Here is a 27080-nt window from a genome sequence, read left to right as displayed (position 1 = left end):
CCGGGGAAGTGCAGAGACGGGACATACTTGCACAAGGGAACCGGGGAAACAATAAAGCACCAAGGCACCAATCACAGGTGGAGGGTGGTGCCGTCTGGTACAGCCCCTGCCAATGCACGTGCCTGTTGGCATTGTTTGTCCACCTCATCCTGGACTGATGCAGTCGGGTGAAGGACATCCTCCCTGGGGTTGTTCTCCGCTGCATGGGCGCCATTTGGTGGACACAAAGAGGGGAAGTGGGGACTACATACGGACACAAAACATACACAAACACACACACACACAGACAAATAAAAGAGAGGGCAGCCTGGCTTTGAAACAGGGTTCTCCGGGACCTCCCCTGGAGGCAGGACCCTCAAGCCATCACCCGGCGCTGGCCCCTCCCTCACATCTGGCCCTTCCCTGACACCAGCAACCACACCGGATTACTGGTACGGGGGGCAGGAGGCTGGGTTTGTCTCTGCAGGTGGTTGGGGGTGTGTTGAGGCAGCAGCGGTGGAGGCACCTGCCCTGTCAGGAAATGCACGGTTGGTGGAGACACACAACAGGCCTTTCAGGAAAATGGAGTCACACACAGAGCACACGGGTAGCTGGTGTTGGTGGGAAATCTTCAGTTTTATCCATACGTTGTTGAGCAGAGTACTGAGGTACTACATTTAATTTGGGGTTCAAATTTTAAAAAATTAAAAGTTTCTAATCACGTGAGCCAATGTTTTATTCACAACAGAATGTACATAACATAACAAATGTTCAAACTGCCTGCTGCAGGTCTGTAAAAATTGCCATGGGGCCAACTATGGCATGGGGCCATGGGGCCAACTATCCTCCTGTAAGTCGCTTTGGATAAAAGCATCTGTAAAATAAAGTAAATATGTAAGAATAATAAAGTAAATATGTAAGAATATTTTAAAAACAGTGTTCCTCAATGTTAAATTGCAATGTCTTTATAAATCTTGTCATTTACAGTGCATAACATCATCAAATTAACTTTACTGGATGCCCGTGGTCTGCAGACCATCAGATGACACTTTATCAGTTTATTTCATCCCACTCTTGTTTCCGGTTTCCGCAGGTGTGCCCCAGAGTTCAGTATTAGGACCTCTTTTATCCATTATTTACATTCCTCCTCTTGTCCATATATTCTGAAAATATAATATAAATTTTCATTGTTATACTGATTCCATCCAGCTCTACATTTCCTCCAAACCCGTTTTGTCTCACAGGGCCACGTAGGTTTGGATTTTTTTCTCTCTTAATAATAAAAAACACATTTGGCGCTTACTTGTGTTGTCTTTGACTAATATTTTATAATTTTTGATGATCTGAAACATTTAAATGTGACTAACATGGAAAAAGTAAGAAAACAAGAGGGAAAATACTTTTTAACAAAGTACATTTCGTATAAGCATTTTTTTGGAAGGAACTGTGAATTCTAAATGGTAAAAAGGTTTTTGAGAAACATATCCTCTCCTCCAGATTATGTCTATTGTACAGTTGAGGCCAAAAGTATTAGCCCCCCTTATGAAATTGTGATTTCTCCATGAAAAATGTAAAAATTTTTCTAAACAAATACCCTGTAATGTTAGTATAATATTAGTATATTTTATTGATACACAGAGTCTCCTAGCTGGTCCAAATTGCATTGTTTCAGAGAATGGACATTCACTTTGAGCATCCGCCACAGATTTTCTTAATAGGTTTGAGGTCTGAGCTCTGTGTGGGCCAGTCCAGGATTTTGGTTTTGGTATCCTTGAGGCACTGTTGGATTAATTTGAATGTATGCTTTGTTTCACTTGTTTCATCTGGTTGGAAGCCTCCATTGTCGACATAGGCCTAGGCTACAAAGAGGTTTTTGTATATTCTCCCTCAAAATGTCAACATAATTTTCTTTTTTCATGATTACATACACTTGATCAAGGCTACATATGCCTGAGGCTGCAAAACAGCCCTACAGCATGATGCTCCCACTTACATTTACATTTACATCATTCATCAGACGCCCTTATCTAGAGAGACTTACTATCGGTAGTTACAGGAACAGTCCCCCCTGGAGACACTCAGGGTTAAGTGTCTTGCTCGGGCACACAATGGTAGTAAGTGGGATTTCAACCTGGGACTTCTGGTTCATAGTCGAGTGTCTTACCAACTAGGCTACCACCACCCACCATGTTTAATAGTGGGAACTGTGCTCCTGGGTTTGGAGGCCTCTATCTTTCTTCACCAAACCTCTCTGTGCCCTTACAGAGCTGTACTTGGTAATTATGCAACATACAGCATTTCTTAACACTTTGAATTGCTTGGAGATGGCAGTATAGCCTTCCCGCTTAACATGAGCCTCTACTATCTTTTTCCATACTGATTTTCTTTTGTCTTTGGCATGGTCAGTAACAGTCTCATGTGTTCAATTGACCTATTTCTTCTCTTTATGCTGATTGAAGGTTTTTAGTAAGCCAATTGACTGCCCAGTTGTAGTTTCAAAGCTGATTGGTTAATTACTGTAAGTATTGTACTGTACATTCACATGGAGCAAATATTTTTGACCATCCCATTCTTTACTCTATTTGATATAAAGGTAGCCTAAAATGTATTTTATATTACAAAATGTACCAAAAGCTTCTAAACAGAATGTTTAGTTATATAAAGTTTCTTCAATGCTGAAAACATTGGGAAGATGTTTAGAAAAATGTTTTATAACATTAGGATATGGGGGGGGGCCAATAATTTTTGCCCTTAACTGTATATTTCTGCAGGACAATGCAAAACCGCATACTGCAACTTTTACAACAGCATGGCTTCATCGGAGAACAGTACAATCCAGATCTTTCACCTGTAATGAACATTTGGTGCATTATTAAACGAAAAAAACACCAAACTCTTAGCAGCTAGAAGCTTGTATCAGGCAAAAACCGGACCAATTTCCAACACCAAATCTCCGGAAACACATAACCTCAATGCCCTTAAATGCCCATAACCTTAAACTTTTTTCAGAAGAGTAGGTAAACATACCCATTTTCCAACTATTTAAATAAGTTCATTTAATGCATTGTGAGTTCTCATTTTTTAATATTAGCTCATGTAATCTGAAAGTCTTTTAGCGTTTTAATTCAGGAGGCGATAACAGGAAAACCACAGACACTGTTGTAAGTTTGAAAACATCTGAGTGGGTGAAGTTGCAGATGCCCTTATCCAGAGCACATTACAATTAGTTACAGGAACAGTCCCCCTGGGTTAGGTAACTCAAGTTTAACTGTCTGTAGTAAGTGGGGTTTGACCTGTGAATAAGTGGAATGAGTGGTATGGTCTTGGTGTTTTGGTCATTGACCAAAATCAGATCACATTTCTTCACAAACCATGTTTAAAACATCTGTTATTCATTCACCACAAATACTGAGTGGTGAATATATAAATATATAACAATATTCAAAGGACCATTGCTCTATATGTAAAGTTATGTATACAAGCATAGAAAACCGGTGAAGTGTAAGGATTGTCATTGTGAAACACTGCAGCACAGCACACGATGACACAACGAAGTGTGTCCTCTGCCTTTAACCAATCACCCTTATTGAGCAGTGGGCAGCCTTGACAGGTGCCCGGGGAGCAGTGTGTGCTGATGGTGCTTTTGTTCAGTGGCACCTTGGCGGATCGGAATTCAAACCTGCAACCTTCTGATTACTTTCTTGTAGTCTAACTTATTTAAGAAAAACTACAACAGAGGCACGTTGTAAGTCGCTCTGGCCACAAATGTAAATGTAAAAATAATGATCAAATGCCAAATTTGTGTTCTTTGTAATTAAGTATGTTGAATAAAACGAATGCTTTATTGTTTATGCAAATGCAAATTGTAAATGCAAAATTGTTTATGAATAAATGATGTTGGAGCTATTTTTTAATTTAATAACATAGAAAGCTCAATGGGCAGATCATGATATTTTAAGATAGTTGTCTTGGACTTTAGATGTCCTTACTACATTTAGGATCTAGTCACTTATAACAGCAAAATACTTTTGACTAGTACCTGAAAAAGGAAGAAACCTTGAGAGGAACCAAGGCTCAGCAAGGGGAACCCGTCCTACTCTGGTCAACACTGGGATGTTCAATGAGATTTATCCAGGATATTATGCCATTGAGAGGTTACTGCAGTTCAGTTGTGTATTATGATGTAGTGCTGAGGTAGTATATTAGAGTTCTGGCCGATGACTATTTTTGTGTGTGGAGAGTAAATAATATATATTCTTTCTGGAATCATATTCAGGGCAGTGGTGGCCTAGCGGTTAAGGAAGCGGACCTGTAATTGGAAAGTTGCCGGTTCAATTCTTGAACAGCCAAGGTACCACTGAGGTCCCCTTGATCAAGGTACTGTCCCTGCACACTGCTCCCCAGGCGCCTGCGTTAGTAAGACTACTGCTCACTAAGGTGATGGGTTAAATGCGGAGGACACATTTTGTTGTGTCACTGTGTGTATATCAATGACAATCACTTTGTTTCTTTCTATGCAGCCTCTGGTTGCTGTGGCACACCGGATTCCATTAGCCAGCAGAAAAACCCGTGAAGTCAAGACTCCCTCATCAGTGCTTGTACAGAGATTAACTGTGAGTCTGCTGTTTGCATGTCTGTTGGAAAATAATGTAGCTTTTCCTCATGAGAGTATTGATTACTCTTATTCTAACTTACTTGTAATGTGTGTAAGGCATGCATTATGTTATTAGCAGCAAGGATCCTGTTTAGATTTATAAATCTTTTTTGTAGACAATCCAGCCTAATGGGCAGAAGACTTTTCACCTCAAAATATACAATACTAACAGATGGTGCAACTATAGTATATTGTATAATATTTTAAATGTTTGTTTTCTCATCATAGTTAATCAAGTCACATTTGACCCACTACTACTAAAGTAGACAGAGCCATATCATGAACAAGTGAGTGACCTGCAAATTACTACAGATCTTCACTCTGCAGAAAAACTAATTGTACAGTATAATGCACTGTATCCAGTTCAAGGTTGTCATCAACAAAGCACTAATTTGTTCTCTTAGTCCATACTCAGAACTATCATTCTCTAGTAAGCATGGGCATTATTACCAGGCACATTCACTTTTTCCACATTTTGTTATGTTAAAGAAAAAAAAAGATTTTTTTCCTCTGAATTCTACACACAACACCCCATAATGACAACATGAAAAAATGTACTTAAGGTTTTGGCAAATTTCTAAAAAAAAATAATGATACATTCTTGAGATGTTTCTGCAATTGATTGGACATGATTAGTAAATGCACACATATAATGTCCCACACTTGACAGTTCATGTCAGAGCACAAACAGAGCATGAAGTCAAAGGAATTTTCTGTAGACCCCCGAGGCAGGATCTCAAGGCACAAATCTGGGAAAAATTAACAGAAAAGGGCATTAGCCAGGGAGGTGACCCAAGAACCCAATGGTCACTCTGTCAGAGCTCCAGAGGTCCTCTGTGGCCAGAGGAGAACCTTTTAGTAGGACAATCATCTCTGCAGCAATCCACCAATCAGGCCGGTATGGTAGAGTGGCTGTAGAGGAAGCTACTTCTTACTAAAAGGAACATGGCAGCCTGTCTGGAGTTTGCCAAAAGGCAAGGACTCTCAGACCATGAGAAACAAAATTCTCTGGTCTGATGAGACAGAGATTGAACATGCTTGGAGGAAACCAGGCACCGCTCATCACCAGGCCAATACCATCCCTACAGTGAAGCATGGTGGTGAAAGTGAAGTGATTGTCATTGTGAAACACTGCAGTGCCCGGGGAGCAGATAAAGGGAAAGATGACTGGAGCAATGTACAGAGACATCCTGGATGAACTGGGATGACTGTTCGTCTTTCAGCAGGACAAGAACCCTAGAGTGGCCCAGTTCGAGCCCAGACTTTTTCTCGTTGTCATTATGGGGTGTTGTGTGTAGAATTTTGAGGCAAATGCATTTAATTAATTTTGAAATATAAAATGTGGAAAATGTGATGCGCTCTGAATACTTTCCAGATGCACTGTATATATAGTTTTTGTCATTGTGACAGCACATGGTGCACACAACAAAATGTGTCCTCTGCGTTTAACCCTTTGTGAGCAGTGGGCAGGCATGAATGGTGCCTGGGGAGCAGTGTGTGGCTACATCAGTGCTTGTACAGTATTGTACAATTGTATTGTACATGTTTATTATAATCATAAATTATGAATATGTAATACATTAAAATTAAGACAGAGAGTGGAAATCAGGATACAATACATGAAAATATTTCAAGCACACAGAACTATTTGACACACAGATGATATCATTGAGAAAACCAAAGTCATTTTTACAAAATTGTGTTTCCCTGTCTGCATGGTGTATTTAAATAAAGGACCAGATCATCTCAGCCTCTTTGTATGTGCAGTACTTGTGGCACTATATTTAATACACCTACAAAGAACAACCATTTATACCTTTAGGTTACCTCAGTTCTTTCTGGTTTTCTGTTTACTGAACAAGATCCAATCTGGTATTTAATTTATTTTTGCTATCCTTTTGATGGTTTTTGTCATCATATCCACATTTTAAACACTTTCAGTGCTTTAAAGAGCTTTAGTTTCCTTTGCTCCTTGATTGTGGAAGTTGGTATCTTAACCGAGTTCACATGAAGAGGTGTCCTTCAGTGTCAGCACTTTGCTTCTCAATCTAGTAATTCAAAGCCCTTTGAAACCAAGAGGCAGTGTGTCCTGTGTTTGCAAGGCCAACAAAAAGACTATTTTTAGGCTGTCACACAGTTGGCCACATCTTTTTACCTCTGAGACAGAAATGGAGAAAGGGGGGAGCTAGCGGAAGAGTGGTAGAGTGGTTTTGTGTTGTCCCTGTGGGATGTTTTAAACTGCTATTCGGCAGGTCTCTCAGTGTGACAGTTGGTTACAGCTGTGTCAGCGCCTGTGGATGCTTTACATAACACATGGGTGCAATGCTGCTTGAGGTGAAGGTTTTCAGGGAAGATCCATGCATCCTCTGTAAAATACGAACCTTGAGTGTCTAGCTCTGCATCACGTGATGCTATAGTTGACTGCAGTAATTGTAACAGGGACTTCTTCATTATGGGGTGACATTTGAATTATCATTGCTAACAATGGCTTTCCTTGTTTTCCATATTAACTGTTTTATACAGGTACATTTTCCAATACAACAACACAGTGCTTGTTCTAATTAACTTGTGTCTAGACTTGAACAGTGTCAGTCAGCAGGAATCAGTGGGAATTTTCCTTCCAGGCTGTTCGAGTCCCTTGCCACCCCAGCAAGGTCTCTTCATGTACAGCTAAAATTAAACTTGCGTTTTTTTTCCTCCCACTTTGGTGTACTAAGATGGGTACAGCAATTAGACATTAATGACTTCATTATGTTTTTTTTATTTTTGGTGTGAACTGTGATATATAAACTATTTTTTTATGCCATTTTGAAATGTAAAGGTTGTTGGGCTTCATAGTAGAAAAACATAGTCTATTACCAAAAAAAATGCTGTGACTTTGACAGCGAGTGAGGAAGAGCAGCATGATGAAAGAGGGAGGGAGTGTGTGGGTAGGCGGACTGACTGGAGAAAAAGGAGGAGTGACAGAGCCACTGAGCCGGAAAGCTTTGGATGTTCAGTCTTCTCTCTTTCTAGCTCTCTTCATCGTTCTCTCTCTCTCTTTTTATCTGTCTCTTCCTGAAAAAGCCTTCCATCAGCAGAAACACAGCCAGCGAATAACAAGATGACAGTTTGCTGTGTGAGGGAAATTTGTGTGCTAATCTAGGGAGGATGGTGAGGAGGAAGGGGGTATGGAGAAATCAATGTAGTTTGGCCTGACTGAAGTATATTTCTGAGAATCCAGTAGGGCTGGATTAGAATTGATTATTGTTGTATCTCCACTACCTTCTAACCCCTATTTTAAACCCAACCTTTTTTGCAGTTGCCAGTAAATTTAAATTCAGACGTAGAAGGGTGGTCAGTCTTAGTACTTCAACTTTATACATTGAATTGTACTTTTTGGGGGGTGAACAGTTGCACTGCCATTAACTCTCATTTTCTGTCTTCCCTTTAATGTTTGAAGGGCATTAAAGTAAGAATTATATAAGATTAGGGGAAGGTTTCAGTCTACTGTAACAGTTGATTTCAATTATTCCTACAGATAGCATCTTTAAAGATCTGCAAATTACATTTTGCTGATCACTAACGATCTTCAATATTAATAATCCATTTAACATTGCTGACATTCATGTAATGTGACATATGTTTATATGTTTTTTTTATTTATTTTGTTTTTAAGAATTCACAAGAGATGTTTGGGAAAGTGTAAAATTAAAGTCACATTTCTCAAAATTATCCAGGAGTTTCAGATGAATTATGGTCAGGGGTCACTTGAACAGACAATCAATCAATCAATCAATCAATCAATCAATCAATCAATCAATCAATCAATCAATCTATCTATCTATCTATCTACACACACACATAATTAGGAAATAAAAGTTGACTCTAAAAAAGGATGTTTTGGATTACAAATTTCTAAAATGAAATAAAAGACCCCTGCATCTATGTTGCTGTGGGAAAATAATGACCATAAAATACATTTATATAGCAGAATGCAATATATGTCACAATAATTAGCTGTACATGAAAAAGTGAATTATCTGTCATTGTGAAACACTGCAGCACAGCACACTGTGACACATTTAATTATCACCTTTGTGAGCAGTGGGCAGCTATAACAGGTGCCCGCGGATCAACTCTCTCACTTAAAAAAAAAAACCTTGCCGGTTTAGGATTCGACTCAGCAATCTTTGATTACAGGTCTGTTTGCTTAGTCGCTAGGCCACCACTGCCCCACATGTTCAACTATATATGGTTTATTTAATTGTCTTATTTATTCATTTAATTTAGAACATTATTGAATTCCCTTCACAGCGTGCATGTGTTTACACCTGACCCACACTATCTGTAATAATTAAAAAAATATATAGCAAGCTGTTATCTTGACACATTTTATTATTTAATTATTGATATAATTATCTATTTGAGTTTGGCACCCTCAATATGTAGCTACCAGTATCACTGCAAAACAGAAAGTTTGGGACAGATGGAATAGCTGAAATGCAAAGCGGAGGAATATTCACACGTATACACACACTACATTCCTTTCTTTGTCATTTCACTGTTCACACATTTTTTAAGAGCAGGGTAGCCAGTAGAATGGAGGCATCTCTTGCCACGCGTAAGTCACCAGAGAAAATTAATTTATTGTAAGAAATCATTATTCTAACAATCTAACTTCTGTGAAGATTTAAAATTTCTTTAAAGGAGCCCCTACTTCTCTGTCTAGTTAAATGTATAAGGCTACCTAATTTGTTTGACCTTTATTCATCTGCATTTTAATTGTGAAGATACAGTGTTATTTTAAAAGTCAGTAAATCCTTAGTCCTTGTATGTAGGATTAGGCTCCCTTTCTATGATAAACCTGCCGTGATGTCCCTGATAATCAAATGAATGATCTAACTGCAGAAGCCTACTGAAATCAGTTGAAGAGGAATTGCATCAGAGGTAAGCAGTTCTCACTGCCCCCACCATCCTCTCTGGTTTCTTCCTCTCTGACTCTCCAATATCTCTCCCTTGGTCACTCCAGCTGATTTTCAATCTGATCAATATTTGATGTGCCCTAACCTTTGTGCTTGTGTGAGTGTGACGAATGGCTGATTGGCAAGAGATAATTCTGGTGTATATTCCTGTGTTCAGTCTCTTTGTCCTTCAATGACCTGTGGTGCTTGAGATCAGTTTTCTTTTAATTATATTTTTGTAATATTTACAAAACATTGTTAATGGTGTATGGCAGGATTTTCAAGACTTGAAACCCCCACTTCTGCTCCATCACCTTACTTAGGGGACATGAGACTTACTTAGAAAATGAGGAGGTGCATGATGAAGGTGGTGGTGGGGGAGATGAAATGCAACAGTAAGTCCCTCTGTTCTGTTCCTTAACATTTTTACAGTCTTCATCTTGCTTGAATGGTACAAGTCAAATAATTAATGTCTCCATATACCTCACAAAGGCCACACATTTAAATTTTCATAACAGAGAAGATGGTTAAATCTTTGTCAAGGCGTTTACACTTGCACAACTAAAAAGACATGAGTCTGTGTAAGGCATTATCTAAAGGAATTTTCTGTACCATTACCAGAGTTGTTAGAACGTTCCTCAACGTGTTAAAAATAAAATATCTGAAACAATGGCCCTTTAGGGCTTCTGTATTCTACCCTGTCGGAGGGTCAACTTGATCAGTGCACATCAGGGTGTACCCTCATCTGATCGCAGAGTTTCCCTCCAGGTAATCTTTTGGGTGAAAAGATCTCTTTTCTAGCCGTTTGGTGGGTCATTGTAAAAGTAGATTACCATGATGAAACAATGAGTCAGATATAAAGAGACAGGATTTAGTAGGAGATATTGTAGGCAAGTTTTTTAAGGCGTATTACAGATTTTAACTGTGCATTTGTCCTGTTTTGGGAAGACTGGGAGAGTATGGAGAGAACAGCGCAAGTGGTGTTATTAATATTAACTTTCTTCTCTCTTAGAAATAAAAGCTTCACTGTGAGGCCAAATATGCCCCGACCTACTAAGGTAAAGTACAGCTCTGTGTGGCTAGTTTGTCAGTAGTTTTATGCACCTGCAATATTTACTTCAGAGCAAAAAACCAGGCTTATGCACCACATTATTATATAATGAAAACATTTATTTTTCTATTTAGGTAGTACATATTATCAAAATGTGGCATAGGCGTAATAATATGACACTAGTAGCAAGAACTATAGCAAGAGTACAGGACAAGCACAAAGTTGCATACAGTCGAGATAAAAATGAAATGAAATGAGAGCCAGAGAATGCATGATGCACTTTTATTAACCTTGAGGCTGAATGCTGAAGAATTAAGCCTGGCTGGCCATAAGGAGGCCTTGTGTCATGCAGCATATTAAATGAATTTTTGTAATTGCTCATTTATAATAGTGCACATATTGAACTGGTACAGGTAATCAATTGTCTACTGTCTGTTCTCACAGTCTATTGTTGTCTTGATTTTTCAGCCAAAGATGGATGTTGGCCCTCAGGAGAACTTTGCAGATGATAATTACAATCAAGGCACAATGATGCACTTTAATGCCACAGAGAGTCCCTGCAGGCCATTTACCAGTGGCACACCCAGACCACCACCTCCTAAACTCCCGTCAAATAACCAAACTAGTAGCTTAGGTAAAGAGCCTGATCATGACAGGCAGGATGAGGAGGATGTCTCCTGGGATACATAAAGGGTTGCTGGGAATAGTCATTGCAGCAACTGGTTGCATTAGTCACATGACAAAGATCAGAATCAAGAAGGTGACAGTGAGCCTAGCCAAACCTCACGCTCCATCCCCCACCAAGAGATGCCTATATATCTCCTCCTGCCCCCTGAACCAAGCAACATCTAAAGAGTCAAGACAACTCCCCCATGATCACTCTGTACTCCCACAAACTTGCATCCTGCTTGTGATGACAACTCTCAGTTCTGTTTGTCACTCATAGCTTCTCTTATAGACTATGCAAATTTAGAAATATATTTCTAAACACCTTTCAACAGAAAACGTATAAAGATTCTAAAAACTTGTAAAGACTATGAAAATATGAACTGCATTAGTTTACATTAGCATCAGTTGTTATCCTACTCCATTGCAAGTTCTTTAAGCTTGAGTCTTTCTCGAAATGTAGACTCACAGGTTACTTACAAACACTAAATACTGCTGCTGCTGTCGCTGCGTAACACTGGGCTGCTGTTTCGTGCCCCAGTGCTGGCAACGCTCACTGGAATAATCTGGGACTATACATGTTTTGGCAGCCACCGGTTGTGCAAGTTGTAACACTTATAAAGATGAGAGAGGTCTGTCATTTTCATCACAGGTACACTTCTACTGTGAATTCTTATTTAAGAATTTATTTGTATGTAATTTGTATATGGTGTAATAAGTATTTAGCACCTACAAACAAGCTAGAATTCTGTCCCTCACAGACCTGTTACTTCCTCTTTAAGAATTAGAAAATGGAACCATTGAAAATCTCCCTCAACCTTTGGCTTCAGTAGGAATTGATCAGGCGTGGATAATTCAGCCTACGGGTAATTCAGAGTTGCCAGTAAATTATGACACAGGAGAATCTGGAAGAAAACCGCACGTACACAGGGAGACCTTGGAGGTTGTGAGGCCACGTCGCTAACCGCTGTGCCAACATGCGACCTTTTTCGATGGTTTGGAAACACATTTTATTGGACAGAGGACAAACTGAAACCAAAGAACAGTAGATTTGCTGTCACAATCAGCAAATAATGGTATAATGGTCTTTTTAATATGGTCTAATTAAAGTTCTTTTTAAACCTCAACAATGTGTTTCAGAAACAGGTTGAGCAGTTAAAAACTTGGTCCTGCAGACATAATGCACACTCTAGTTTACTGGAACACAGCCTATTTATATGAGATACCCCTCAAATTTATAATATCTATATTTTATCATTATATCTATTATATATCATTTTTTGGGACACTTTGATATAACGTAGCATCTTGTGAAGCTCTAATGAATTCCATACCCAAGAGACTTTAGGTAGTGCAACTCAAATGTAGTGGCCACTCAAAATATTGATACTTTGAGCACAATTTGGATGTTTTCTCTTAAGTGGTGTACATCTCTTTTGTTGCCTTTGCAATAGACATTACTGTCTGTGTGTTTAATTATTTTGAGGGGACAATAAAGTTTATCAAACATCAAGCTTCAAAGCATTCTAAAGAGACATTCTAATAGGAGACCTCCTGTCTAGCGCCACCCTTGCAAAACACATCACACACACACTCAAAGACATTTTCAGTATTTTATGCTAGGAATATGCGATTATAAATGGATCCTGTATATGCCTGCGTTGTGTGTACGTTCCCTTACTAGTTGCAACTTTCTATTTGCATTAGTTAAACTCTAATCGCCTATATTCGAGTGTATAAGTATATCTCTGCTTTCCTATCTCCTAAAGGTTCCTTTCTTGGTATCAAAATGAACTTCTCTTTATTTCTGAAACAATTATGCATACTATGTGATCACAAAACGCATCATACAGTTTCTACAAGGTTTTGAAATGAACTGCGGTTTCTCTCTGGACCAGCAGTAAAAATTCCAATGGGCCATAAACCTAGACAAAGGAAGTTTCTTCTGCCAAAATTTCACACTTGTGATTGGCCATCCCACCCAAATGGTGGGTGTGTCAGGGAACCATCAAAAGTGCTTCACCTAGGCCACGCTTGGCTCAGAAATCTTTTTCTTTTGAGACAGACTCTTTTTTTCAACTCTTTGTTAAACTCATCTCTTGAGTTTAACCTTCGGTAGTTTTTTACTTTCAAGTAACTTCGTTAAACTCGCTGTGGACCTTTCCCACCTCTTGAACAACCAGAGGAAAACCTCCAGCTCAAGCCTAAAAGTCAAGGATCTTGACCCTACCGCATCAGTACTCTGTTGCACAAACAAAGACCAATGCAAGTAATGTCTATAACTATTTGGATGCGTGTTTAAGCTTGAACCCCTTTTTAAGGTGAACCTTGATCCTTTGACGATTCTCATTAGGCTGTGGTTAATTGATGTGAAATACTGCCATTCTCTTTTCCTCACTTTCCTTTATCCTGTATGTATATGTTTGTTTAATTGTTGTATGTTAGCTTTAGCCTCGTTTATTGAATTCCTTATATTCACAATCGTTTGTTTCTGTGTTCTGCTCACAATCTGGAGTCATTGAACGTTGATCCTTTAAGCTACATGCTAAATTATTGCTAGCACTGCAGAGTGGGAAAGCTACCCTTCCTGGCCAGGGGGTAATTGTTCCCAGAATTGATAAATAATTATATTATCTGCTTGGTGGATGGACAGATCAAGTAATTGTAACCTTCATTTTGCTACAGTTAATCCTAAAATCTAATCAAAATGTTTATTATTAATTATAACCAGTTATAATTAATTATAAATATTTCCCTATTGAGCAAATTCGTTACATATTGTAGTCACTTTTATGAGACACTGTTTGCAATATATGAAAGTTGGTCAACACACCTGGCTCAACTTTACTGCCGCTATGTACCATCTTTAAGCCAATAGCCTCGCTATCTCTATTTCTGTCACACTCTCCCATCAAAATATGAGCCGGATGACTTCTTGATGCCCAATTCAGTCCAGGTAGATAGGAGGTAGACTGCAGAACTACTCCCACCCCCTGGATAAGGACATTTGATAAATGCTGTAAATGTAAATAAAGGGTGATGCCTTCCCTCATCACTGCGTCCACCCCCACAAAGCATTTGCAACACACACACACTAGCCTAGTTCTTTTATAGTTCTCTCTTTCTCTACCTTACTCTCACTATCTGTAAGTCTGTAAACAACATGGTGTCATGATCCGGTCTGGAAGGGGTTTCTCCGGGACCGGAGTTTCACGTTCGTCATGTGTGATGTTTCCTGATCGTGTCCACCTGCGTCTGATCATATAAAGCTTCACTGTTCATGTCTGTTCGCTGTCGGGTCATGTTCACCTGTTATCGCATGTCTCCCCTGTCCTGTTCATAGTCTTGTTCGAATGCATCCTTCTTCCTCTTCCTCGTCAAGTCTTGTCATCATTTCAGATCACCTGCCTTGGCATGCCAAACGGCTGTGACACATGGGGTTGTGCAATATGATCCTTCTGCTGCTGTTCTTCTGTGCAACTGTCCCCTGTTGCTGTTTTATTTACTGTGCAATAACTCATTTATTGACTTAACATTTAAATCTTACAATGCGGCCTTAGCCATTACTACATTACTACATACTTATTTTTAGTGCTTATTTTTATTTTATTTTTATTCATACTCATAAATGTATGTCTGTCTCTCAGTCTCTCTGTGCACTTGTTGTATGTATATATTGTATGTACATTGTAGGTCTTCCCCTTTGTGCAGTTGTAGCATAAGCAGTTTTCTTTCTGGATTTTTTCGGGGTCTTCTGATTCTGAGCTGTAACTTCCTTTAGACTGGCTGAGACCGCAGCCTGCTCTCATTAAACGCCAACGGAGAGAGACATCTTCCTGTTTGTTAGTCCATGATTATGTCAGGGTTTGTCGGCCTGACCGGGACAGCAAGCTGCTTTCATTTTGGTCAGGGCCAGTGCAGATCACTGGGAGGCTGGGCTTGGCAACCTTCCGACTGGCTAATGGAACGAAGTGGCATGTATATTCCGACTCAGACCTACAGGGAACCATCCAACAGAACCATCCGGGGACCAAGAAAGGGCAGATTCACTGAACCCAGTCCGTATCTGCTCTAGGATACAGCATGTACCTACCTCCAGGATATAGCATGTAGTTAGGGCATAGCCTGTCATGGCTATGTTGGCTTTCCGGGTAGTCCACCCCGGTCGCCTAGTTATATTGTGGCAGGAAGATAAAACGTTACATATGTACAGTGGTGTGTCATGGGTGTGCTATACAGTGTGTGTTACATGTGTTATGAATTGTGGGTTTTGCTGTAATGCATTATGGGTATACGGTGGTAAAGGAGAAAAAAAGTGTCGGGTGTCCACAGACTTTTTCAACTGCAGCAAACATAACAGCCCTGCTCGCTGAGGAACAAACACTCCCTCTTGATCGTGCAACAAGATCCTTCGCTCTCCAGATGCTGCTATCAAGACGGGCTGCATCTCGGTTCATCCATGTGTCTCCCTGCTCTCTGGCCTTCGCCACGACGGAAACGCACATGTGAAAATAAAACAAACCCCATTGTGCCTTTCATTTTGCATTGCAAGAATAAAGCCTTGTGTCACACTTGATTCCTCCAGTCACATTTTAGACTGTTCTACAAAACTAGATCAGATGAAGGCAGTAAGAGTTGTTTCTTAACTAACCTCTTCATTGACACCAATGGATTCTAGAAAAAAGGCGCATAGTCATTTAGAATTTAAACTAAGATCCAGGTTAATAAATATGGTGATGCTCTCTCACTCACTCGCTTTCCATAACTGGCCACCATTCACTCACACAAACCTAAAGAAAATCCAGACACCAATTCACCTAGAGTACACATTTCAATGAGAAAAAATTCATACCAACACGGGGAGAGAATGCAAATTCCGCACACATTAGGTCTGAGCCGGGATTTATCCTCACAAACTTGAACTTGCTGTGACACCATGTGGCCAATTTTAGTGCTACGGAACAATATTTCATGGAACAGAGGGACCTGTAGCAAGAGTGAGAGTGAGACTGTGGGTGGTAGTAGCCTAGTGGGTAACACACTCACCTATGAAATAGAAGACCCAGGTTCAAATCCCACTTACTACCATTGTGTCCCTGAGCAAGACACTTAACCCTAAGTTGCTCCAGGGGGGGACTGTCCCTGTAACTACTGATTGTAAGTCACTCTGGAAAAGGGCGTCTGATAAATGGCATAAATGTAAATGTAAATGAGTAGACTTACATGCCAGCATGTCAGCAGCTACTGGTTTTACTACTATGACTTGAAATGGGTTGAACAGCCACTGCCTCAAAATGTTGAGGTAAAAAAAAGCCCTGTCTTGATCAGTATGAGGAAGACTTCAGTTAAAAATACGCTTCTGCAGTCAGAATGCACAGAAGGGCAGCAGGTTTGAACCCTACTGGATCGCAGTCTTTTACCAAAGGTATGACAATAATTAGTCTATAGTTCCTTACAATTTCGCCAAAAAGCAGGGAAATGGGTTAAAGACTGATAAGATATTGATATTGACATTTTAAACAAAAAAGGGAAATTGTAATAATAATGGACTTTTTTGGTTTAGTTTTTTTGGTTTGGTTTATACACAAGATACATTAAATGTTTTGAATTCACAGTTTATTTATTAAACAGTAAGATCTTTGTAACAGGAAAATTAGATGGCTTTCAAAGCTGTGAGGCATGTGAAATGCAAGATTTTATCAGAAATAAGGTAATATCTGCCTTATTCCAGCATGCATAGAGAAGGAAAAAAATGGATTTGAAGCCACAAATTAAAATGCTTCTTAAACAGGCTTGGGTGTTGGTTCTATAATTAACATTTTTCAGAATGAAAATGGATTATGAAAGTCAAGTATCTACCCTTCTTCTGATGATTATGCTGATCAAAAGTAAGTGCACCTTGGTTATCACTGTAGAAATGTACTTTTTGTCTAGAAACTTTTTATCTCAGTAACCAGAAAGACATTAAAGGATATTCATATTTTAAGTGAATATCATCCCAAGATAAGTCAATATATGATCTGTTTCTTTGTATGAATTCTTGTCTATAACTTTGAGCTTCAACAAAACAACCTTCATACCTGTCAGGATTGACGGCACCTGGTCTTATCACCTGTGCCCAATCCGGACAGCCTATAAAGGACTGGAGTTCCGCCCTCTGCCCATCGCGCCCGTCCACGATCGTTGCAAGGTCTGTGGGGACCCACGTCACTTCCAGTGAGAAGCGACAACGGTGGCATTCCTCCAGCGAGGAGGTGGGCAGGCTCCAGCCCGAATGGCCAGAGTACTGCCCATGGGAGCTGACCGTGCCCTGGGTCCGGGATGTCTGCAGGGTGGGTGACCCTCGGAGTCACTGGTGGGAGGACACAGATGACGAAAGCGACGATGACGAGGATGACACTGTTTGGGCGGTCGGTGCCGGGATGGCTCCACACATCGTGGCCGTCCAGGATCGTCGCAAAGTCCGTGGAGACCCACATCACTCCCAGAGGTGCGACAAAAGCAAGGAGGAAGACTGCGATGCGGGGGTAAGCTGGTGGAAGAGGGCAACAGGGGGTCGCCAGCCAGCAAATGCACTGCTGGAACTGCCTCACGGGGAAGATGCCTTCCCAGCTCCAGTCGCCGACCTGCCTTCCCTCTGCCCGGACGTTCCCCAGATGAATGGCAGCGCAGCACCACCGCCCCCGTCTGCTGGAGAAGACATTCACCACCCTCCACACCACATCTCCAGCTACGTGCCCAGCCCCGTTTGGGACATCCCAATGGTCCCGGGACCCTTCAGTGGGGCAGCAGACATGGATGAGATCACCACCATCCTCGCGTGTCTGACTGGTCAGCATGGGGCTGGGGCTGGGCGACAGAGCTGGATCCTCCAGTAGCCGGTACGGAGGGTGCCTCCAGACGGGTGGAGCGCCATAGAGCCCCCCTGGTAGGCATGAGGACCCAGCTGGGACAAGTGTAGCACCCTCTCAGGTGCACTGATATTATTTGTATTATTTTTGTTATTATCTGTACAGCAAGTGTATTTTTGTTTCATTATATGTTCATTTAATATGTTTATATCTTGTTTAAACTGTGTAATGGTATGCAGAGTTTATTTTGTGCTGTCCTATCATAGAGGGGGATGGAGAGCATGTGACAGGAAGAGTTGGGAGAGAAGAGACAGGAGACAGCGTTTTTTCTTAGTTTTAATTTATTTAGTGAAGTTACACGCTTTTGGTTAAAATAGCAAATGCATTCACATGCATTTATGTTGTACTAGTTTGGGAGTTAAATATTTTTCATGCATAAGGGTGCATAGTGCATGGCGGAGGTTCGCTGACTTCTAGAAAAATAGCAATTGCTATAAAGGGTAGAAGTGCACAGACTTCGGTGGGAACTCTGCACGCGGCGGAGACCGGGAGACCAGCGCGACGCGGGACGGCCCGGTGCTGTGGAGGCGTTGGACCACGCGAGGAGCGTTAATTTTACATTAGGAGCTGCACCGACGAAAGTTTTATTCTGCAGACGGCAGAAGTGCAGCGGATCGTTGGTACAATACTGGAAGACGTAGTGAGTAGACTCAGCACACCAGTTTGAGCTCCACCAAGCGCGCCAACGATATTACAAGGTACCTAGACGGTGAACATTTAAAACCCGGGTATTTTATTTTATTTGTGTTATTGTTTAAATGTTTATGTGGTGTGGGTTTTCCCCTGTATAATTGTTGGGGAGGGAAATAAATGTTCAGTTGTAATATATAGTTCTATTGTACCCGTGATTTCATGTGTTGTGGTTTTATGGGAATTGAATTATAAATTAGTGCAAGGGAGGTGAATCGCATACAGCTATAGCCATTCCAACAGGCTAGCCTGAGCTCTTCGACACACTGCGAGATCATAACCCTAGACAGAAATTAAATGTACTTGGTAACTTCCACTTAAACTCCTCCCTTGCATCATATATAGGTGAATCTGGTGGTGGGTTCTTTAAAATTTCATCATTGTAAAAACAAGTTTAGTGGGAGTGTTACACAAGCAGGAAGAGGGCCTGCTTGTCCCAACGGATGCAGAAGGGGCTAACTGGATGGTCTGGCAATGCCCCCACCTTGCCAGCAGGGACATGCAGTGAGAGGGGCTGCTTGGTCCCAGAAGGTACAAGCCTGGGGTGCCTGGAACGGCCACTCTAAGGCCACTTTAGGACCTTGTAATGCTTTTTACGTAGCCAATCTTTTGTTGTGCGGGCAGTGTGTTTTGGATCATTGTCATGCTGGAAGATCCAGCCATGTTCCATTTTCAATGCTCTCACTGATTCCAAGATGGCGTCGGTGAGGTCGGCTGCCGTTGCGACTGCTCCGACCGAGTTTAGTTTGTTTTTGTGTTTTAAACTTTTTTTCAACAACCCTACACTGGTAAATCCACCACCATGAAACACATTAAATACAGTAGAGACAGTCTTGTTTCTATTAGTATACAATGCACTTACAATTCGAAGACTCTAACTTTTTCGGATCCCAGCTGGCCGAGTGAAATCCTGAGGAAGAACAAAGGACGCGACACGAAACGGCGGCCCCGGGGGAAACGAGCCGGCGTCAGAAACAGGCTGAGGGCCCGTGCACACAGCACACCTCTGCATAGCATCCTGCTTGCCAACGTCCAGTCACTGGAGAACAAGCTCGATGACCTCAGGGCCAGGGTAAAGTTCCAGAGAGGTGCTGGACCACGGCATCCAGCTGGCCGAGTTCTTCTCGGTCCACCGCATGGACAGGACACGCGACTCGGGGAAGACACAGGGAGGCGGCGTGTGTTTGATGTAAATAACAACTGGTGTAACACCGTTGTCCCTCTCAAACACTCGTGCTCACCGAATCTGGAACTATTGTCCATAAAGTGTCGTCCCTTTTACCTTCGTCGGGAGTTCACATCGGTCATCATCAGCGCTGCTTACAACCCACCGAAAGCGGACACTGCCTTATGCGAACTGCAGGAGGTGCTCACACAGCACCAAACACAGCACCGGGACGCTGCGCTTATTGTGGCAGGAGATTTTAATAATGCCAGCCTCAAACGCGCAGCGCCACCTGGACACTCGGAAGGGAAATTTTGGTTAATTATTCACAAAATGTCTGATTAGTTACTCATTTTTAAAACTTGAATGACATTCCTTCTATTGATTTCCTCAGCAACCGCTGTTGACCCATGCATCAGCTACTCAAGCCTGGATGAACCTTGGAGAGCCACTAACAACTCAGTTCCCTATGACAGTAATGCAAAGTGTGACACTAATGTCAACTGGGGTGGCTGGTACCGGCTCTTCTATAATGGAATGAGTGTCCAGATGCCTGAGTGGTGCCCAGATCAACTTAGCTGTGGTACTCACGCTCCTCTGTGGCTGCAAAGTTCTCACCCTCATGTAGGCGATGGAGAGGTCACCAGGAATGTCTGTGGACACTGGAACAATGACTGCTGCTCGTTTCATCCCCCTCCCATTACAGTTAAAGCTTGTCCAGGAAACTATTACGTCTACAAGTTTGTTAGTCCAACATGGTGCTATTTGGCTTATTGTGCAGGTAAAACTACTTTTCTGCCTCTAAATCCATTTGAAATAAATTGTGTTAAAAATGTGACTTCATAAATCTTTAAATGTTTCATTTTAGATCTTGGGCCCGTAGTTCACACAACACCAAACACAGGTATGAAACCTCGACGCTTATAGACATAATTGATCTGAATTATAAACACAGACATTTTGTTTTTAATATACATTCATAATATACATTTCAGATGTTCAGTATTAAAAGAGTATTAATACAAACATGAATACTCTTTTAACAACAACAACATTTTAATTTTTTTATTTAGCCCAAAACCACAAGCAATATGTCTCAGTGGGGTTTGACAGGCTCTTCAGGAAATAATACAGCTGCATCCTATACTTCCTACCAGAGACAATCCCTACTTAATAATGGGGATGGACAGTGGATGAGTTTTTGGTCTGATTCAGATGACACATCTTTTGCATCCACATATACATTATTTTCAAATGGATACCCGTCTGCCGAGGCCCTAAAGCCGAGGCAACGCAATTGTGGTGTGTCCACGATGAACCTGCTTCTGGACGTCTTTTTTATGGTGGACAGAGTCAAAATCAAGAGTGCCTGACTTTGCCAATTTATTCACTGTCAGTTTGCAGGCCTTTTTATTTTAAGCAGCACAAAGTCAGGAACCAGGATCAAGAGTTGCTCAGGGAGAGACAGATTAGACTCGCCATCCCACAACTGTCTCTGGAGTAGTCTAAACATTTTTATAATGAGTTTTCATTACAATTACTGTTGTTTTTAAATGTGCTTTATAAATAAAAACGAGTTGATAAGTTTTTTTATGGATTTGTAGCTCTGTCTACCACAACTCCGGCCACACAGTCCACTTCTGCTAATACAGGTATCTGTTTATTATAAGCTTTCTTTCCCCAAAGGCTGCGTGGCACTCACTGCTAGCGCTTGTTGCCTGTTTAATGGGTCCTGTTCCCTCCCAGATGAGGACAGTTCAGCAGGAGGGATCAGGACCTGTTAAATGCAGGTACTTGACATGACTGTAATATTAACCTGGACACTCAATTTTACTTGTGTTTATGGTTCAGTTCATGGCCTTATGCCAGTTAAATGATGCTCAGCTTCTTACTGTTTCAACCCCGAGATGTTCCATCACACCGCCAGACCCGCAGGGGGCGCAAGGACTACTGAAGGGAAGGCCACCCAGAAGCAGTCGAACCCGGGGCTAACACCTACCATAACAACCGAGTGGACCTCTTGGGTTTTGCTTGATCTTTGTTGTTTTCCTCATTGATGCTAGCTTTTTTCCCCAAGTTCTGTTTTTGTTCTGTCTTTATATCAACCTTCGCCTTTTTCTTAGCCACGATCTCTGAACGCCCCATTCTGATCTATTTTGTTACCGACTCATTCGTCCGGCCACGATGATTGGAGCCCTGTCATACCTGACACCCCTCTTAATGACCCTTGCTTTCAGACTCTGATTAAGCCTGTGGTTTTTGTGTTTACTCCAACTATGATAACCCTAAGCCTTCCCTCACTGCCTGGTGTACCGTCCTCACCTGCCAAACTCAGCACAGTCTCTCCCTGCACTGTGACGCATTCCACCTCCCACTCCCCCTCACCTGCTACTTTTCTCCATTGGGTCAAATGTACATGCTCCAAGTCTCTCCAATAAATGCTCCTTTGCTCTGTCCAGTGCCAGCTATGTCTGCCAGGGCACTGACCAACTCAGGCGTTGACAGTTTCACATGGCTTTAGGGTCATATTGTGGTTCATACTAGGGTCACATATTATTCATCCCCACTGCTTTATTTTCTAACAACTGGTTTTAATGATTTAAAAATGTTTGATTTGTAGCTCTGTCCACCACAATGCTGACCACACAGACCACTGCAGCAAATACAGGTATAATCATTCTGTTTATCAAAAGCTTTCTTTCTAAAACAGCACATGGCTTCATATACACTGCTGATCAAATACTGTGATTGGTTGACAGACAGATTGGCTGATTCATAAACAGGGCTGATCATTTTGAAAAATTTTTCTCTTTTTCTAATTCAAGTGATTGGACTCCGAGTGATATTTACGAGTGTAAGGAATCTGACAGAAACTGACATCAGTCAGTTGGTCCTGCAGCCTGTGAGTATTTTAGTATTTTTAAAAAAGTTTTAATTTGCATCTGAATATGTTATCTTAAATCAATTGGGCTTATCTGTGAATCTTTGTGTTTCAGCTTAAGCAGGAACTCATCAGGCAAGGAGTGCCCAGTGACATCATTGTCAGTTTGAGACATGTCAAGATGACAATCCTCTAACAAAAAACACAGATCCACACAGATCACAAGAACAAATAGTCAATGCATACACTGCTGAAAAGATTCAAGGAACACTTTGAAGTAACATCAGATCTTACTTGGGGAAAAATTTTCTGACATGATGCTATACACAAAAGTTTTTTTTAGCAGTCTGTAATTATAATTTGGGATTCTAAAATGCTTCACATAATGCAAATTCACAATGAACTGTGCATGTTCTATTGCAAGTTGTTTATGAACATTTTATATCCAGACATGATTAAAATGAAAATTGGCAAGTTAAAGGTCATCCCCTTTACCTTGTTTTTATCATCTTTAAGGCGATGTGAGATAAAAATGGGTGCCTACCAGGATGGAAATAAAATGCTGATTCATGTTGTAATTTCCAATGTATTAATATATTACAGACTTGCTCAGTTTAGAGACATTTTCTGTCTTGATCATGGGCTCTGTGCTACTCTGTGCTATTATTTAGCGATCTTCTATATGAAACACTAAACACAAAATAATAAAAATAATACAATTATTAATAATAATTGCACAGAATAAATACATTATGAAATAACCATTATTCATTAAACATTAATAACCCATATTGCACATTCATATAATTTATTAAATAATAAATTAATATGCAAACATACCAAATACATACATTATTGGCAGCAATGTTATCAGATCTATAAATCAATCAATGAAGTCAGATGAGAAGTACTGGGAGATTGTTTGCTCCAGCAACCAAAGACGTTATTGTGGTTCAGGCCATAACACCTGCATGGGGAGATCACTGGGTCCCAATGAAGCTCCTCAACCGAACTAAATGGACTCTTGATGCTGTGATGCAACACCAAGGTGACAGATATCAGTTAGGTGACAGATATAAGTTAGGTAAGCTTGTGCTGAGCTTGTGGGTCAGTGGTGGCCTAGCGGTTAAGGAAGCGGCCCCGTAATCAGAAGGTTCGAATCCCCATCCAACAAGGTGCCACTCACTTACCAGGATGTCCTTTCCAAGACCCTGTGGCATCAATGTGCACAGAGTTTTGCCCTTTTGCATCACTAATCTGAACTTTTGGAGCGTCAGTTGCTTGCCTGGGGTCAGTGGTGGCCTAGCGGGTAAGGAAACAGACCCAAAATCAGGTTAAAATCCTGAACCGCCAAGGTGCTACTGAGGTGCCACTGAGCAAACTGCTGCTCCCGAGGCACCTTTCATGGCTGCCCACTGCTTAACATGGCTGATGGGTGAAAAGCAGAGGACACATTTCATTGTGTGGCACTGTGTGCTGTGCTGTGTTGTGTTTCACAATAGCACAATTGCACTTGTGTGGGAATGTGAGTGTGTTTCAGCTTCAGTAGGAATTGAGCAGGCGTGGATAATTCAGCCTACGGGTAATTCAGAGTTGTCAGTAAACCTAGTATGGCACCTGGAGGAAAACCATACCAACACAAGGAGACCTTGGAGGTTGTGAGGCCTCATCAATAACCATTGTACCACCATGCGGCCTTTTTCGATGCTTTGGAAGCACATTTAATGGGACAGAGAACAAACTGAAACAGTAGATTATAAGAAGAACAGTAACAGTAGATTTGCTGTTGCAATCAGCAAGTAATGGTATTTTTAAAATGGTCTAATTAAAGTTATTTTTAAACCTCAACAGAAACAGTTTCAGAAACAGTTTGAGCAGTAAAAAAATTGGTTCTGCAGACAGAATGCACACTCTAGTTTACTGGAACACAGCCTATTTATATTTACATTTACCGTTACGGCATTTGGCAGACGCCCTTATCCAGAGTGACTTACAACATGCTTACAAGTTAAATGAGACCCCTCAAATTTATAATATCTATATTTATATATCATTTATTGGGAGAAAACTGAAGATATGACACTTTGATATAAAGTAGCATATTGTGAATCTTTCGTGAACCTGACTTTGCAATGGTGTATGTGTTAGTCTTTTGAGTTCTTGCAATCGCCACACGCCTGCGGGTTTGTTTATGCTCTCCCCTTTGTTTAAACTGTTTTTGGCCACCGAGCCACGTTTATTTGTGTTTATTGTTTATTTATAATAAAACCCCTTCCCAGCATGTCCCGCCTCTGCGCTTCCCTCCCCCGTCAGCTCGCCAGCGTGGCAGAATGTCGGAGCTCCTCACAAAAGCTCAGAGGTAAGCGGCAGAAGAGAAGAAACGCTCCACCCATCGCGCCTGTCCACAATCGTCCCAAGGTCCAGGGGTGTGAGAAGTGACAACAGCGGCGTTCCTCTAGCGAGGAGGTGGGCAGGCTCCAGAGTACTGATTGGCCAGAGTACTGCCCATGTGAGCTGATTGCACCCTGGGTCCGGGAAGTCACCGGTGGGAGGACACGGATGACGAAAGCAATGATGGCGTGGATTTTCGTTGGCCGGTCGGTGTCGGGATGGCTCCGCCCAGTGCGCATGTCCGAGATGTCTTCTTCCGAGGGTACGAGGTTGACACGGACTACGATGAGGATGACTCCTGTTGGGTGGTGGGTGCCAGGATGACTCTGCCCATCGTGCCAGTCAAGGATCGTCATGAGGTCCGGGGCCGCCACTCCTGACCACGCCGGGGAGCCAGCCCGAGGGACCGGGGCCACCATGCCTGACCACGCCAGGGAGCCAGCCCAAGGGACCGAGCCACGTTTATTTGTGTTTATTGTTTATTTATAATAAAACCACTTCCCAGCTCGCCAGCGTGACACTTTGGGCACAATTCGGATATTTTCTCTTAAGGGGTGTACATCACTTTTGTTGCCTTTGCAATAGACATTACTGTCTGTGTGTTTAATTATTTTGAGGGGACAATAAAGTTTATCAAACTGTACACTGACTAATTTACATTGTATAATAATATCATATTTACAATATTTACTATTTTCAATATTTTGTGTAAAATATTGACTATTGTAATCACTTTTATGAGAAACTGTATGCAAAATATGAAAGTTGGTCAACACACCAGGCTCAACTTTACTGCCACCTTTAAGCCAGTAGCCTCGCTATCTCTTTTTGTCTCGCTCTCCCAGTTAAGGCATCAGGATATGAGCCGAATAGCTTCTTGATGCCAAAGTCAGTCCGGGTAGATAGGAGGTAGACTGCAGAACTACCCCACCCCCTGGATAAGGACATTTGATAAATGCTGTAAATGGAAAATAAAGGGTGACGTCCCCTTTGTGTGCTTCACTCACGGGCATGCCTTGCCTCATACGTGTGTCTGTGTGCTTAGATGCTTAAAGATGTATAAAAATGATCAATTCATAATGTATTTCAGTGGTCGGGGCAGTGGTGGCCTAGCTGGTAAAGAAGCAAACATGTAATCAGGTTGTTGTTTTGAATGCTGAACTGCCGAGGTGGCACTGTGCAAAGCATTGTGAAGACATTTGTCAAGTCAAATTTTTGCCAGTGTGCACCCCCCCAAAGCATTTGCAACACACACACACACACTAGCCTAGTTCTTTTATAGTTCTCTCTCTCTACCTTACTCTCACTATCTGTAAGTCTGTAAACAACATGGTGTCATGATCCTCCAGGATATAGCATGTAGTTAGGGCTTAGCCTGTCATGGCTATGTTGGCTTTCCGGGTAGTCCACCCCGGTTGCCTAGTTATATTGTGGGGGGAAGTTTAAATGTTACATATGCACAGTGGGGTGTCATGGGTGTGTTATGCAGTGTGTGTTACATGTGTTATGAATTGTGGGTTTTGCTCTCACTATCTGTAAGTCTGTAAACAACATGGTGTCATGATCTGGTCCAGAAGGGGTTACTCTGGGACCGGAGTTTCACGTTTGTGCTGTGTAATGTTTCCTGATCGTGTTCACCTGTGTCTGATCATGTAAAGCTGCCCTGTTTGTGTCTGTTTGCCATCGGGTCATTGTTACATGTTCCATGTTCACCTGTTACCGGATGTCTCCCCTGTACTGTTCATCACA

General features: G+C 41.5%; 2 protein-coding genes and 1 long non-coding RNA gene across 8 annotated transcripts in view; all 3 read left to right on the top strand.

Annotated features, from left to right (window-relative positions):
* Window positions 1-12806, top strand: part of LOC114786638 (uncharacterized) — a 29338-nt gene extending 16532 nt beyond the window's left edge. The window contains exons 5-10 of one of the 5 annotated variants that reach the window (XR_003749221.1): window positions 4500-4592; window positions 4862-4920; window positions 9524-9562; window positions 9900-9971; window positions 10589-10634; window positions 11096-12806. This is a non-coding gene — a long non-coding RNA (uncharacterized LOC114786638). Of the gene's footprint in view, window positions 1-4499; window positions 4593-4861; window positions 4921-9523; window positions 9563-9899; window positions 10635-11095 lie in introns of all 5 variants that reach the window. The other 4 variants (XR_003749220.1, XR_003749219.1, XR_003749222.1 and 1 more) reach the window with 4 other exon arrangements.
* A 3824-nt stretch (window positions 12807-16630) lies between these two features.
* LOC114786878 (uncharacterized) lies at window positions 16631-18308 on the top strand. The gene is made up of 3 exons (XM_028974436.1): window positions 16631-16718; window positions 17120-17181; window positions 17381-18308. Exons 2-3 carry the CDS (start codon window positions 17121-17123, stop codon window positions 18169-18171), a joined length of 852 nt encoding a protein of 283 aa, XP_028830269.1. The 5' UTR covers window positions 16631-16718; window position 17120; the 3' UTR covers window positions 18172-18308.
* A 2053-nt stretch (window positions 18309-20361) lies between these two features.
* On the top strand, window positions 20362-23377 carry LOC114786655 (oncoprotein-induced transcript 3 protein-like). Of its 2 annotated transcripts, XM_028973935.1 has the most exons (6): window positions 20362-20840; window positions 20928-20963; window positions 21664-21711; window positions 22680-22727; window positions 22885-22961; window positions 23056-23377. In XM_028973935.1, exons 1-6 carry the CDS (start codon window positions 20426-20428, stop codon window positions 23134-23136), a joined length of 705 nt encoding a protein of 234 aa, XP_028829768.1. In that variant the 5' UTR covers window positions 20362-20425; the 3' UTR covers window positions 23137-23377. The 2 variants fall into 2 exon arrangements, with proteins under 2 accessions (XP_028829768.1, XP_028829769.1); XM_028973936.1 differs by lacking the exon at window positions 21664-21711 and having other exon boundaries at window positions 20364-20840.
* Window positions 23378-27080: the final 3703 nt, after the last annotated feature.

This window comes from Denticeps clupeoides, chromosome 3, assembly GCF_900700375.1.
Source record: "Denticeps clupeoides chromosome 3, fDenClu1.1, whole genome shotgun sequence".
Taxonomy (NCBI): domain Eukaryota; kingdom Metazoa; phylum Chordata; class Actinopteri; order Clupeiformes; family Denticipitidae; genus Denticeps; species Denticeps clupeoides.
Note: the sequence above shows the minus strand (reverse complement) of the source record. Positions and strands in the feature narration are given on the sequence as shown.